At 39.2% G+C, this 15,171-nt stretch overlaps 1 protein-coding gene across 3 annotated transcripts in view; it reads left to right on the top strand.

Moving 5' to 3' along the window:
- Positions 1–14,607, top strand: part of TTBK2 (tau tubulin kinase 2) — a 169,629-nt gene extending 155,022 nt beyond the window's left edge. For all 3 annotated transcript variants that reach the window (XM_043554114.1, XM_043554115.1, XM_043554116.1), the window contains 2 exons: positions 2,775–4,048; positions 7,542–14,607. In XM_043554114.1, coding sequence (XP_043410049.1) covers positions 2,775–4,048; positions 7,542–8,004 — 1,737 coding nt within the window. In that variant the 3' untranslated portion in view covers positions 8,005–14,607. The remainder of the gene's footprint in view (positions 1–2,774; positions 4,049–7,541) is intronic.
- The last annotated feature ends 564 nt before the right edge of the window (positions 14,608–15,171 follow it).

Here is a 15,171-nt window from a genome sequence, read left to right on the forward strand (position 1 = left end):
TTCTAGTTCTGTAAAAAGGTGTTTACCTTTAGAGAACCAGTTAGAGAACAGAAGAAAGGCACTGATTGAATTCATGCTTTAATGAAGTGTTTGTGAATTATAGAAATTAAAGATATAAAAGATGCATATGGCTTCCTGGCAGATCGTTAATTAATTTCCAATTATGGGAAATGCTTTTGTGTCTTACAGTCTGAGGTCAAGGAATCTGTTTTCAGATACACTTAGAATTAGCCTTTTCTTTCTCTGTATTCAGCTATTGATCTTTGGTTTTCTCCTTTTATCTCATCAGATAATGTTTTTGCAGACTCTTTCCCAGACTTCACTTGAGAGTGTAGTGCATGTCAGAATGCTTTGCTGTGCTATGTATGATGTCAAAATCCTTAAATCCTATCCCTGACTTTTTTTTACCAAGGTTTTTTTTCTCACTTGTGAAATTTGTGTCAACAATAGTACCCAATGAAAATACAGGGCAGTTATGAAATGAAATTTATAAAAATGATTTTAGGAACATTTTAGAAATTTTAGGTGCTGTAGAAATATTATATGAGCATATTTTATGCAGTTTTTCATAATTGCTCAGAATCTTTTTCAAGAAAATAAATTCTCCTATCTGATGTTCCTATATCTTACATGTGTAGAAGACTGTCACCCCTTTTTTCCTGCCACACATACACATCCATTTATGTCCTGAATCTAAGATGAATTAAGCTCACAAGTGCATTGATTCCCTAGCTCTAATCTCAGAAGATCATTGGAATGTTTTTCCGTAAACACTGCTGAGTTTATTTTGGCTGATATTTCTGAAATTACATATAATAATGAAATGACTATTGTTTTATTTTGAATGTAGGTAGAGTCATCTCCCTTGTTATTTGACATTTATTGTAACTTCTTACCTGGTTTTCTTATCACCCTGACTCCCGGGTCTTAAAAAATACATTTCAAATAGTAAATAACTATGTATTCTAGGTTTCAATATCATTTTTTAAAATATACTAGCAAATTGTCATCTGCCTGAATGAATATATTTTAGAACAATGAAAAAGAGATACAAGTGTAAAGTGACTTCCTGAAGGGCAACAGACCACTAGAACTGACTCCCTTTTCCTGAAGGTCATTAGAGGTCTGGGCTTATTGTAAGAATTCTCATCTGAACCTAAACAGCCTGTATTCAATTAACCAGACAGATGCTCAGGACACTGGTTCCATTCAGGAGCTATTTCAGGAAATTAGTTAGGTGTTTTCACCTGGGCTGGACTTACGACAAGCTTTACATGTCTTTTTTTTTTCTCTCTCTCTCTCTCTAATGTTTATTTCCTTATTTTCAAAGAGAGAGAGTGAGCAGGGGAGGAGCAGAGAGAGAGAGAGAGAGAGAGAGAGAGAGAGATCCCAAGCAGGCTCTGCTCTTCCAGTGCAGAGCCTGATGTGGGACCTGAACCCACAAGCTGTGAGAACATGACCTGAGCCAAAATCAAGAGTTGGACACTTACCCAGCTGAGAGCCACCCAGGCGCCCCAAGCTTTACATGTTCTTAAACCAAATTGTATTCCTGATACACAGAGGAAAAAAATCCAGACAGTTTCTCTGACTCTGGAACTACACCCATTTCTTGATGTCTTTGGATTAAGATGGGATCTAAGTGAAGTCTCCCATGACAGCTCCACATTCATTTTGCTTTGAATTCAGGCCAATTTCCATAGTTTCCCCAAAACATAATTGGTTTCATTAAGTAATTTGACTTACTTGATTTCTCAGAAAGGCTTTTTTCCTTATCAGTGTATGTGGTTGACATTTTCTGTCTCCTTACATGTCACTTTTTTTTTCTTACATGTCATAAAATGTAGAAACTTTAGGAGTCTTAAGAAAGGACATTCTTACTAGATACTGTATCTCATTCACATAGAATTGAAATGACCTCAGTGGAAGGACGGTAGAATTTATCATAGGCTTGTCTTTAAAAAATTAAAGAAACTAATGAAACATTAGGAAACATCTTTGCAAGTCTTTGCTTATAAGAAGATAAAATATTCCTAACATTGTTTGATTGCTAGGATTTATGGGAAACAAAATGCATGTAAATCCAGAGTTTTTAAACTTAGAGTAATTTGCCAATGATTTTTTCCTGTAATCCTATATCTGGATTCTGGCAGGAAGTAGCTGGCACACTGAAGGGGGCTTAGAATTTAATGAAAACAACTTTTTACGGATGTGTGGATAGACTAAAGAGAACCAACAGGACCGTCAGTAGAGGGAGTCAGTTTTATCTTGAGTCCTGCAAGAGAAGGAAGAGGGAGCAGAAGCTGGGAGAAGCGCCATGCAACAGCAGCTATGGCCAGAAGTGGTAGAATGTAGTCACCACCAATGCTCCTGTCCCTTGGGCAGGAAGCAGAGAGAATTAATACCCAGACCTTTCTCTCCTCAACTCTCTGATTCTCTGTTGGTGCTTCCCATTGGGCAAACCCAACCAGAAATCAGAAGGCAAGGGAGCCTGGATAGTGCAGTGTGTAGAAATTCATCTTCCAGAGCACAGAGCAGGCTAAAGTAAAGGCAGGGATGAGCCTAGACAGAGACTGTTTTATGTAGCTCCTGAGTAGGGAAGCTTAAGTGTCGTGTACTTTGACTGAGAATTGTTCATTTTAGGTATGAGTTGGACAGACCTGGTCAACATCTATGTTCCTCTAATAAATTAGAATTTTAAGTATTAAATTTCAAATCATCCATCTTCATTAATATTCCACATTATTGCATTATGTTTTTTTCTTCTGTGTCTCCAGATTACAATTCCTAGACCTTCTGTGGCATCCACACAGTCAACTTCAGGAAGCTTTCACTATGGTCAGCAGCCAGAGAGGAGAGACCTTCAGCCTGTTGAGCCCACTGTAGAACTTTACTCTCCACGGGAGAACTTCTCTGGCCTAGTTGTAACAGAGGGTGAACCTCCTAGTGGAGGAAGCAGAACAGACTTGGGGCTTCAGATAGATCATATTGGTCATGACTTGTTACCCAGTATTAGAGAGAGTAACAAATCTCAAGACCTGGAACCAAAAGACCTCGCTGACCATAACAGACTGGCTGTGAGAGAATTTGAGAGTCTCCCTAGAGAAACTGAAGAGAAAAGCATTCTTCTAGGATCAGATAATGAAGATGAGAAGTTAAGTAAAGGACAGCATTATATTGAGATCGCCTCTCTTCCAGGAGACTTGGTAACTGTGGAAAGGGATCACTCAGCTACTACTGAACCTCTTGATGTGACAAAGACACAGACTTTTAGTGTGGTGCCAAATCAAGACAAAAATCATGAGATAATGAAGCTTCTGGCAGTTGGAACTTCAGAAATTTCTCCACGAGTCATTGACTCACATGTTGAAGGACAGATAGGTCAGGTGGCAGCAATGCAAAAAAGTAAGCTATCTAAGGATGATGACATCGGGAGTGAAGACTTGCCAGGTCATCAGGGAGACGTGTCTACTTTTTTGCACCAAGAGGGTAAGAGAGAGAAAATTGCCCCTAGAAATGGAGAATTATTTCATTGTGTTTCAGAGAGTGAACATTGTCCCCCATCCCGAAAGGATGTGGTTAAGTCATCTTTTGTAACTAGACACAGCCGAATCCCTGTTTTAGCACAAGAAATAGACTCAACTTTTGAATCATCCTCTCCAGTCTCTGCAAAAGAAAAGCTCCTCCAAAAGAAAGCTTATCAGCCAGACCTAGTCAGGCTTCTTGTGGAAAAAAGGCAACTCAAGTCTTTCCTTGGGGACCTCTCAAGTGCCTCTGATAAATTGCTAGAGGAGAGACTAGCTACTGTTCCTGCTCCCTTTTCTGAGGAGGAAGTCTTCACTCCCTTTTCAAGACTGGCTGTAGACTCGCACCTGAGCAGATCAGCAGAAGACAGCTTTCTGTCACCCATCATCTCCCAGTCCAGAAAGAGCAAAATTCCAAGGCCAGTTTCATGGGTCAACACAGATCAAGTTAGTACCGCAACTTCATCTCAGTTCTTGCCTCGGCCACCACCAGGAAAGCCCCCTACGAGGCCTGGAGTAGAAGCCAGGTAATGCCATGTGTTCTGTGTTAAGTGTGTAGTGTTATTTCTGTGTCTGCTTGATTATGATATATCAGTCATTTCATTTCTTCGTTGCCTGTTTCTGATCATCTACTTCCTTCCCTGCCTTTTCCAGCCTTTATAGCCCAGTGTATAAAAGGGATCATAGTGATTCACATTAATTCTTGCCTCTCCCACTTTCTCACAGTGTGACCCTTAGTTTCCTCATCTGTGAAACAGGTCTTACGTTTGCCTCATGGTTTGGGGAGGATAAAATAAGGTTGCATACATATGGAGCTTTGTGCTGGGTTTAATTAGCATGCAACAAAGGTTACTTGTCTTCTAGTCCATTTTAACTAGATACTCCATTATAACAGATGTCATTATGATGTCAAACTCTAGTGAAAAAGACTGTGTCCATAATTTTTTTAATTTTATTTTAGAGAGAGAGAGAGTGAGAGATAATGTGTGCAAGCAGGGGAAAAGGGCAGAGGGAGAGAGAGAGATCTTAAGCAGGCTCCATGCTCAGCATAGAGCCCAGTGTGGGGCTCAATCCGATGGCCCTGTTATCATGATCTGAGAAAAAATCAAAAATCGGACGCTCAACCAAGTAAGCCACCCAGGCACCTCCTGTGTCCATAATTTGATGAACGGGTCATGGTAACAATGTTGTTTATCTGATTATAATGAATTAAGCAACTGCAAAAACCCTGTGGGCAGTTTTCCTAGGCCTGATACATACGGCCTTACAAAAGTATTACTTCAATATTTACTGTATGGTATACTTGTTTATTGAAGTATTCTTATGTATAATTGACCACAGAGTGATTTTATTTATATGTGTATATATATATATATATATATGTGTGTGTATATATATATAATTTTTTTTTAAGTTTATTTAGTTTGAGAGAGAGAGAGCATGTATGGGCTTGCATGTGTGTGTAAGCCGGAGAGAGGCAGAGAGAGAAGGAGAGAGAGAGAATCCCAAACAGGCTCCGCACTATCAGTGTGGAACCTGACAAGGGGTTCGGACCCATGAACCCTGAGATCATGACCTGAGCCGAAATCAAGAGTCGGATGCTTATTAACTGACTGAGCCATGCGGGCACCCCAAGAGTGATTCTGTTTTAAGGGAGGGGGGAAATATTGGGAGGTGATGAACCAGTTAAGAATGCTTTCCTTGGAGCCATTACTCACTTTCACAGACTAGAAGGGTCTAAACCCTTGGAGAAGAAAGAGAAAAAGGATGACCTTTTACCTAAAACAAGGTGAAAATCAGAATACATTTACCTGAAAACTAGAGCCTGTTATAGGTAGCACAGTAGTAGGTCTCCACCTGTTATATGGATTCTGAAGTGTATTAAAGTGAGGTTCTGTCTGTATCATTACCCAGCAGAACTTGTTCCCCCAAGGTAATGGTAAGTTTAGACTTGCCCTAAGGTTTCATGTTCAAGGGTAACTAAACACTGGATTTTCAGTGCCAGTGGGACTACAGTTCCATGGGGAGAATGGTGATGTGTAAACTGCAGTCATTTGAGACATTTTAAAGGTGATTCAATGAACAGTAGCCACACATCCCCTCTTCCTTCTGCTTTTCTTCTGTACTTAATAGAGATAATGTGTCTGTGGCTTGAGATGCTTTGGACTGCAACAAACAAATCTTGATTATCATTTATTATTTAGCACTTTACATGTCCCTCAAATGTAGCACTTGGTAACCAAGCCAAGCATGTGGCATTGTGCCAGATACTACAGAGCTGACCAGTCTGGACTTCATCTGGGAGTTCAGAAATGCAACTTTCCCACTTAGGTCCTGGCACAGAAGACGTATTTTATTCCCTTCTTCAAGTTTTACCATAAGATCCGTGAGGGTAGGCTTAACCAGAGTGAGTTTCATCATGTCTGAATAAGTAGATGGTGGAAAAGGAGGAGGAGAGAAAATTGAGTAACTTGTTGCTGACACATGATGGTGATTGATGGTGGCTGTTTATGTCCCTGCATCCTGCCAGTGATCATACAACCTTGGAAATTCTCCCACTTCCTTCTATAAGGAGTGGCATGTCTGCAGTTTGCGGTTTAAATTCTTTTTTAACTGAATGGATTTTTAGCCCAAGACAGAAAGACATTTAGGGCAGAGAAGATACTGCTATTAATATGAATATTCTCTAGATTTAGAATTCTAAGGCCCAGGTCCATTGCCAGTAAGACAGGGCAGTCAGCCCCCAAACCCAGCTCTGCTGAATCTCAGACTGTTGTCAAGGGCAGAAACTGAGGCCCCAAGAAACCAGTGACTACTCTTTTCCTTTTGGAAAGTATTAAATGAGGTTGAAAAATACTTTTATCTGTATTTCCTGCTGTTGGTGAATATAGTTCATGTTGAAGACTTACATTGTGGGGCTTAATGTTTGCATATGCACATGCCACATTTCTGTCATGGGAGCCTTAAACAAAATGGTTTACTCTCTCTCTCTCACTTACTAACATGCTAGAGATGTTTCAAGTTGAAGAGCAAACCTGCCTTAGGAGGAAAGGGACTAACAACATTTAAGTGCTTCTGAATGGCAGACATCCAACTAAATACTTGGGCCACTGTTCTCAGCTGCTCAGTAATCCTGGGAGGTAGATAGCATTCCTATTAAAAGCTAGGAGAGGTTACGTGAACTGCTGCTGAGGATGGGATTTATGGAGCAGCTATGGAAAACAGTATGGGATTTCCTCAAAAAATGAAAAATGGAACTACCATATGATCCAGTAATGCCACTGCTATTTACCCAAAGCAAACAAAACACTAATTCGAAAAGATATAATGCACCCCTGTGTTTATAAGATATGCAGACAGCCCAAGTGTCATTGGTGGATGAATTGATAAAGATATAGAGTGTGTGTGTATGTGTGTGTAATAGGATATTGCTTAGCCATAGAAAAGAAAGACCATGGATTGGCATTTACAGCATAGATGGACTTAGAGGGTATTATGCCAAAGGAAGTGATTCAGAGAAAGACAGATACCATCTGATTTCACTAATATGTGAAATCTAAGAAAACCCAAAATGAACAAGCAAACAAACAAACAGACACTCATAAATACAGAGAACAATTGGTGGTTGTCAGAGGGGAGTGGGGTGGGAGAGATGGGTAAAGTAGGTGAAGGGGGGAGTACAGCAAAGGAAATTTAGTCAATGATATTGTAATAACTTTGCATAGTGACAGTGACAGAACTTATCATGGTGAGCATTGTATAATGTATAGAATTGTGAAATCATTGTGCTTTATACCTGGAATTAATATAACATTGTATGTCAACTATACTTTTGAAAAAAACTAGGAGAGGTTAAATAATTTGTCTAGGGTCATACAACTGGTGTGTGAAAGAGTAACTCTGTTTCCTGTGTTTGCTGACTTGACTCACATCAGATACATTATCATTTGGGACATTGTGACTTTCTGGACTCACTTGAAATGAATTAAAATGAAAAGAATTCTTCTCTGTTCCTTTAAGGCTCCGCAGATACAAAGTCCTAGGGAGTAGCAATTCCGACTCAGACCTTTTCTCCCGCCTGGCCCAAATTCTTCAAAATGGAACTCAGAAACCCCGGAGCACTACTCAGTGCAAGAGTCCAGGATCCCCTCACAATCCAAAAACACCACCCAAGAGTCCAGTTGTCCCTCGCAGAAGTCCCAGTGCCTCTCCTCGAAGCTCTTCCTTGCCTCGCACATCTAGTTCCTCACCATCGAGGGCTGGACGGCCCCACCATGACCAGAGGAGTTCATCCCCACATCTGGGGAGAAGCAAGTCACCTCCCAGCCACTCAGGATCCTCCTCCTCCAGGAGGTCCTGCCAACAGGAGCATTGCAAACCCAGCAAGAATGGCCTGAAAGGATCCAGCAGCCTCCACCACCACTCGGCCGGCACTAAAGCCCCCCCAGGGAAGAGTAAGTCAGCCACTAAACTCAGCAGATAGGAGCTGGGCTGCATCTCTGGGAAAGGTGTGAGGTCTTCCTCCTAAACCTGATGCATGTGTGTCCTTGTACTGTCTATTTAAAAAATCAGTGTTGATCTTCTCTTACAAAAGAAAGTAACATAAATTATTTATAAGAAGACATAAATATATGATAAGGAATTACCTAAGGCAGGCAGCAAGCAGATCAGGAATCCATGCCTTTGCATAGGAAGGGGCAATCCAGCAAAATCCAAGGGGGAGATTAAATGAACTCTTATTTTTTAGCTGCCTTTGAAACAAAGGAGTTAAAGGAAGGAGATGGAATGGAATTTTAAGGGGTTTGGCCTGGTATGTTTGTTTTTAAGGCATTGCTCAAAGATTATATAGCAAAAGTGAAACTTCTTGTTTTAATATTTTTATTCAAACTTCCCAACGTGGGAGAGTCAGAATTGCTCTAATATTAGGATATATAACAAGTCTGTTTGCTGGAGACCCAGTGCTCATACACACATGGCTTGTGTATTTATCTAGTGTATTGAGAGTTCACATCTTTACTTTGCCTCATGCCTACTACCCTCCCTGGATTTCACAGTTTTTAAAGTTAGTGTATCTCACCTGATGCAGTCTCTCTAATTTTAACGATACATTCTAATATGCTTTCAGCAGCACATGATGAAAACTTCAAATCCAGTTATTTTTTTTAGCCCCCTAATATTTTTCTGTGGAGCGGCAGTTCTTAGTATATTTTTATTGTGAAAAAGAACTACTGAAACTTAGGTAAAGGAAGAAGTCTAAATAGAGCTACTTTCCAGGCTTCAGTGCTTTAGGGAGAGAGGAACAGAGTGAGGCTAATACCATTCAAGACAAAAGAACCCTCTTCCCCTCTGTTTCCTCCTTATGGAAGGAAGACCGACCAGAGTAGACCTTACTTTCTTAGGTCTTCTGGATACCAGCTATTTCCAATATCAACCTCCAAGATGATACCAGGGAAATACACTGCTGTGGAGTGTGACTTTATGCTTTTAGATATTTAGAAAGAAAAACAGAGAGAAATTAGGTACATTGTTGAGGCTTATAATCCTCAAACTTTGTATTTTATACATTTAGCCAATAAGGAACAAGTATCTGGGGAAATAAATTTAGGCTCAGTATTTATCTTTTAATGTTTTATTACCTGCTTCTCTTGTGCTTTAGTTTGAATATTTGGGCTTTTGGACCTGATTTCCTTGTAACCTCAATTTATAAAGCTGTGAGGAGGAGCATATTCTGATTTCACTCTTCTAGTAACAGGAATCAGGCAAAAGTAAATTATGCTAGATTTTTCAAATGGGCTCTTTTCTACTCTGTAGGTGTTTTGTGTTGTAAAGACCTTATTGAGGTCAGGTAAATTGGTCTGCTTGCTGTTGAAATTTGCCTTCTAGCAAACATCTGTGCTTTCTCTTTGACCTTGTGTTTGCTGCCAAAGCTTAACATGGTTGAATTGGAAAAAAAAAAAAAAAAAAAAGAAAAAAAAAGAAAGAAAGAAGTGTATTTCCTCACTAAGTGAATACATTCTAATGCTGCATCAAAGCTGCCCTGAAGCTGCACTGAACTTCTCTCGTTCTCTTTATCTGTGTTGAGCTTTTTTTAAAAAACAAAAAACAAAAAACAAAACGAAACTCAAAGCACTGTTGAGTCCTATACGATCTCCCGTAAGAAATGTAGCATAGTGTGGAATCTTAATTTCTCTCCGGTTTCAAGCACTACAGAGGAATGCAATAGATAAGACATATTTGCTGTTTAACTAAAGCAACTGTAATATTGGAAGACCAGTCCTTCTGTATTATATTGTATAATAGTTGCTATAACACTACTTGCATGTCTTCATGGTAAATGATATAAATATTTATAAATATATAGAGAACCATATGCTTATATAAACTCATTCTTTCTCATTCTCCATTTGTAATTTCAAGATCACAGATGGTGAAATTCCTTTCTATTGTGTGCCTCGCGTACACTTGGGCCTTGCCTGTCTTCATTTTCTGAAAATATGTTCTTGGCATGGGACATTTCAGGTTCTTCTTGCCTTCTTTGTGTAATAATGCAAGGGTTGGCAGCCTTCAAGCCAAGATAGGTTATTTAATTTTCACTTTTAAAAGATTTTAATAGGGGAAAAAATTACCGGGACATGCTTGTAATACTCGTTCAAACATTTGTCATGTTAATCACATAATTCTGTCCTTATGGTTAAAGGGGATAAACTGGAATGATAATCATGGGTCTGACATAAATTGATTTTTTTTAATGTCTTAAAATTGCCATTCTTCATTCCTCTTTTCATCTCACAATTTTTTTGGGTGGTGGGGGAGTGGAGTAAGGAATTATCTACAATTCCTTAATTATCTACAATTAAGGAATTATCTTTTTTCTGTTGTATTAAATTGTGCTAAGGGTAGCCAGCTTTAAATCCTGACCCCTGTCATCTGAAATGTGCCAGTCATTGGGAAAGCTGATGAGGCTGCAGTTATGGTGTGTGTTGTTTTTAACTGGTGTTTCTCTTCTAGCGGTCAAAACAGACAGTGATGGCAACATGGTGATTGGATGTTTTCTCTCTATGGTTTCTTAATTTTCTCCCAGCTTTTCTACTGTGTTGCCCCCTTTTCTAAATGGCCCTGACGAACTCCAGATCCAGAGAGAAATAGCCTCAGCGTATAAGAATATTTTATTTTGCATGTAGAGGAAAGAGTTAACCAAAGATGTTCTGCTCTGATACTTTCAAAAGAAAACAGACTAGTTATTGCTTAAGTATCAATAGGTCCACCTAAAAGGACTAGCTGATACAGCGATTTACTTCATGGTTTTTAAAAGCATAGTTTGTGCTTTTAGAAATGTTAGAGGTCTCAGGCTAAAAAGAGAAGTTGGCAGCCCTGAGCAAAGCATTTTTGGCCCAAGGATTCTTGTTTTTGTTTTATTTTAAGGTTATGGTATGGAGAATGGGTTGGTTATTTGTTGTTGTTTTAGTTCCTTCTTTTTTATTTATTTTGGTGTTTTTTGTTTTTTTTTTGTTTTGTTTTGTTTTGTTTTTTTAGTGTTGGCATATTTCAGATCTCAGTGACAAACACAGATCAACCAAGCAATTTTAAATCAGTTTGGTTATTCTACCTAAGGAACATGGCCATTAATTAAAAGTCCAGCCAAACTATACTAAACATAGTATGGGGCAAAAGTTAAAATTCTCTTTTGAAAATCAAGTGCCTCCTGGTTTCTCTTCTCACAACAAAATGGCAAACCCTAGTCACACTTGCCCTTACACCGTCATGTCTAGTCTCTGGAATTATGTGTGGAGCAGAAAATGGATTAGCACTAGCTCATTCCCTGTAGGTAGCATTCTTCTTACATTATGCTGCCAAATCTCCAGGGTGTACAGACTGTTTGAAATATTAAAGTTTCACCTGAGAATCTTTTGCGCAGCATAAAGGTACTTAACTTTATAGTGAACAAAGGAAAATTGGATCATATCAGGCGTAAGCTTAAAGCACAGCATGTAAACATCTTTGAATGGTAAGTCTCAGGCAGGTGCCCTTATTCCCAACTTGGTATGCAAGCTGGCCTTGCTGACCAAGGGCACCATCATATTTACTGTTTCTTAAGTTGCATGTTGTGAAGGGAATGTTTTTTGTAAAAGTTGCCAAGTCAGTCCAGTTCTAAATAAGTAGCAAAATGGTCATTGATACCACTGTTGTCATTATCCACTTTGTATTATTTGCTTTAAAATACTAAGCAAATTTTAGCTGCTTCCTGATTCAGTGGACTAGTTGTGCAGTATCTCTTTCTTTTCAGCTCCCAGCCACTAGGGGAACTTGAAGTTCTTTGGTCATCATCAGAGATTCCTTCCAGGCTACAGATTTTTATGCAAATATTTCTATGGTTGCATTCAGTCTACAAGGAAAAAGTGTACATTGGTGCATGTTTGATAAACCCACACGCAGATAGTTAAAACTATAATTAGTTTTTCTATACCCCATAGTTTTGAATTAAAAACAGATGCTTTTCCCCCAGAGGGTTCTTTGTTCTAGGAACTACATTCTGAATCTAACATTAGGAATTGGTGAAAGGAGAAACAGGATTGGGAATTCAGAACTTAGTGACTTAGGGAAAAAAATGCATCTTATTCAGGCTATTTGAAAATATATTTATTTGTAGATAAGTCTAGATTTAGTCTTGGGAGATCAAAGTTTTTTTACATTTTAAAACTTTTTTCATTCCCTTAGATCTATCCAAACATGTCATATGTTAGCGAACCATTTCTTCTCTTGTGTTCATGTATTTTGGAATTAACTTGTTTGCATTCACTCTTTTATATTCTGCCCATTTCTGTTTATGTGCATTTACCACAGATGTTTTGGGACGTTGCCTAAACGGAGACATATTTTGGCACCTGTATCACTGAGGAGATAGAATGGTTGATGACAGTGGCATTGTTTAACTTTCTTGAGTTTGGGTCTGTACAGTTTATTTGCAGAAGAGCTGCTCATCTATGTTTTAACACAAAAAGTATTACAGGATTCAGGCACGTAACCACAGTGGTAGTCGTCATATGTCAATATTTACCCAAGTTCTGAATCCAGAGGTGCAGATTTAGACCTTAACTTACAGAAGGGAACATGCAGCAGCTGCAGTCCTCAGACTGTATGGGAGGATGTGGTGCACAGAAAATGCCAGGTGCTTTTTAGGACATCCTGCTTCCCTGTCCTCATCCGATAGAACTCTGGTGTACACCTCGAGGATGTGGGAGGAATGTGGAAATGTCGCACCATTAGATTTCTCAATAGTTTGGCTATCCCTTTGGAATTAGGAGAAAGTGAACCCAGATAGTCGTGGGAGCCTGCAGAATCTGCTGCCAGTAGTGCAACGGAGAACTGCAGGAGGTATATGGGAATTCCTGTAGTTTCTAAGTGACTCCAGGACAAGGGACAAGGATCCCTATTAATTTAAAGGAGAATTTGGATGCTGCACACCTCAGTCCCTGAGAAATCCCTGGCTGGACATGAAATGATGACATTAGCGTCCTGGCCCATCACTACATTGCCTAATTGAGTTGTGATTATCTGCTCTGACTTTTACAATGTAAGTTTGATGTTTAATTATTCCCCTTGAGCAAATTTGGATCAGAAAATGGAAATGTGTGACAAGATCAAGATCACTTTGTGGTTATTATACACAATCTTCAAAAAAGGGAATAGCCAACAAGTAACATTTAGTAATAATTTGAATACTTCTTACGCTTTGCTGGATCTTTGGTTTTAAGGAGACATGTAAAACAAGTGAAGCCTTTTCCTTCATTACCCTGTGAAACTTTCACAGAGCCTGCCTCTTCAATTGGCAGTGACAGTATGGGCATAGTATGTATCACTGGTGATGCTGACATGTCTCTTAGATACTCTGGGCCAGTGGTTCTGGGTTCCTTGACCTACAGAATAGGATTCCATAGGCAAATCTTTGAGCCCATGTGACTATAGAATTTGCCAATGACATCATTTTACACACTAATGATAGATAGGAATTTTACCTCTTTTCAGTAGTTTAATACCGTTTCATATTGTGTACAAAAATGTTCACTCACCCAGCTAAAAACATTGAGTAAACCCAAGGTTTTAATATAGACTGTCCTTGCCATATGATACTTTCTCCCCACCTTATAATACACATTTTTAAATCCTTCAAAATTCATTCATAGCACTTCACCATATTTGGAGTCTGGGTATTCTTCACTCACCCATAAGAGATAAACAAGGCTACTAGAGCTTGAATGTGATTTATTTTAGGGAGTAAAATTCTTGCCATCTTTCCCAGGAAAGGAAAGCCCGTAGGACTTTTCAAAACGATTTTCTTTTTAAATGACTCACAAGATAGGTAAGTTAGTTCACTAAGGTAAAAAGCATTCAGAAATAGCTAGGAAGATCACAACACTGTGCCACCTGCAGCTCTGAAATTGGATTGAGTGAATTGAACAAAGAAGAGAACAGATCAGAGAACCCACGTGGAGTCCATGCACTCCTCCCTCCTGCACAGTTCTTGGTCCCCCTCCTGACTCCATTCCCTAAAATTGCCAGTGTCGATTTCATTGGGCCATTTGTTTACAAGTTTAACAGTTTGGGGAAAAAAAGAGGGAGGGGGAAACATCTAGTTTTGACTAGATTTAATTCTTGAAAATTATGAACTCTTGGCAACTGTTATATCAGATTGAACCACAAACTAGAAGAATTTTCTTGTCAAGCAAGACCAGTAAGGTAGAATAGAAGACTTTAATAATCCCACAGTTTTCTCCCTTTCTCCTCCTCTTCGTGAAATCAGAGTGATGAGAAGTTGCTCTTTGAAATACCTCCAGAGGTATTGTATTGACCTTTTCCTTCCAAGCAGCCTCTTTATGCATTTTTGCTCAGGCAACCAAGGACATAAGAGTATTGGCAGAAACACGGAGTGCTTTTGTATAGGCCATCTGTACATAAAAGTGTAATTATTTATTTAATTTTCCCATTTGTATCATATTAAAGCTTTGTACAGTGTTTTAAGTTCTGTTTTAAAATTATTTTGTATTTTATTTTTATAATCTAGTAATAAAATATTCATTCCGCATGCAAACTCTAGTTCTGTTTGTGTGATGGTTTGCTTTCAAAAGCAGGAAATAATATTTTTCTGATTTAATAAAGTTATTGAATGCACCAGAGGTTACAAGATCAACAGGGAACAGAAGGTGTTACTATCAATGCAGTACCACATCCAGAGGTGACCTAGAAAAAGAAGTCCTGGACTGAATAGAAGCTAGGTGTTCAGTATCCCTGCAGATAAAAACGAGAGTTCTGGGATATGAGGAGATGGTTTCCCATGTAATAAAACTGAAGGCGAAGTAACAAAACTGTGTGTATTAAGATCTCCTTTTCACTCCTTCATCCTCTGGCTGGAGGTACTTTCTCCTTTTCTGCAGGAAACGCCCTTTGTATCACTAGAGTGATTCCTGCTCCCTACCACCCTCTCCTTTCCATCTGCGGCCTTCCTTTGAACCAGAGGAACTCTCAGGAGGCACCTGTATGGGCACTGCTCCACCCCGCCTGGTGTGGTTCAGCCTGGAGTGTTCTTGCCAACTGTCTAGCTCTCTGCCTGGTTTCCCTTTCTTGATTTTCTCAGTGAGTAGCAACATCCAAAGAG

This window comes from Prionailurus bengalensis, chromosome B3, assembly GCF_016509475.1.
Source record: "Prionailurus bengalensis isolate Pbe53 chromosome B3, Fcat_Pben_1.1_paternal_pri, whole genome shotgun sequence".
NCBI classification, from domain to species: domain Eukaryota; kingdom Metazoa; phylum Chordata; class Mammalia; order Carnivora; family Felidae; genus Prionailurus; species Prionailurus bengalensis.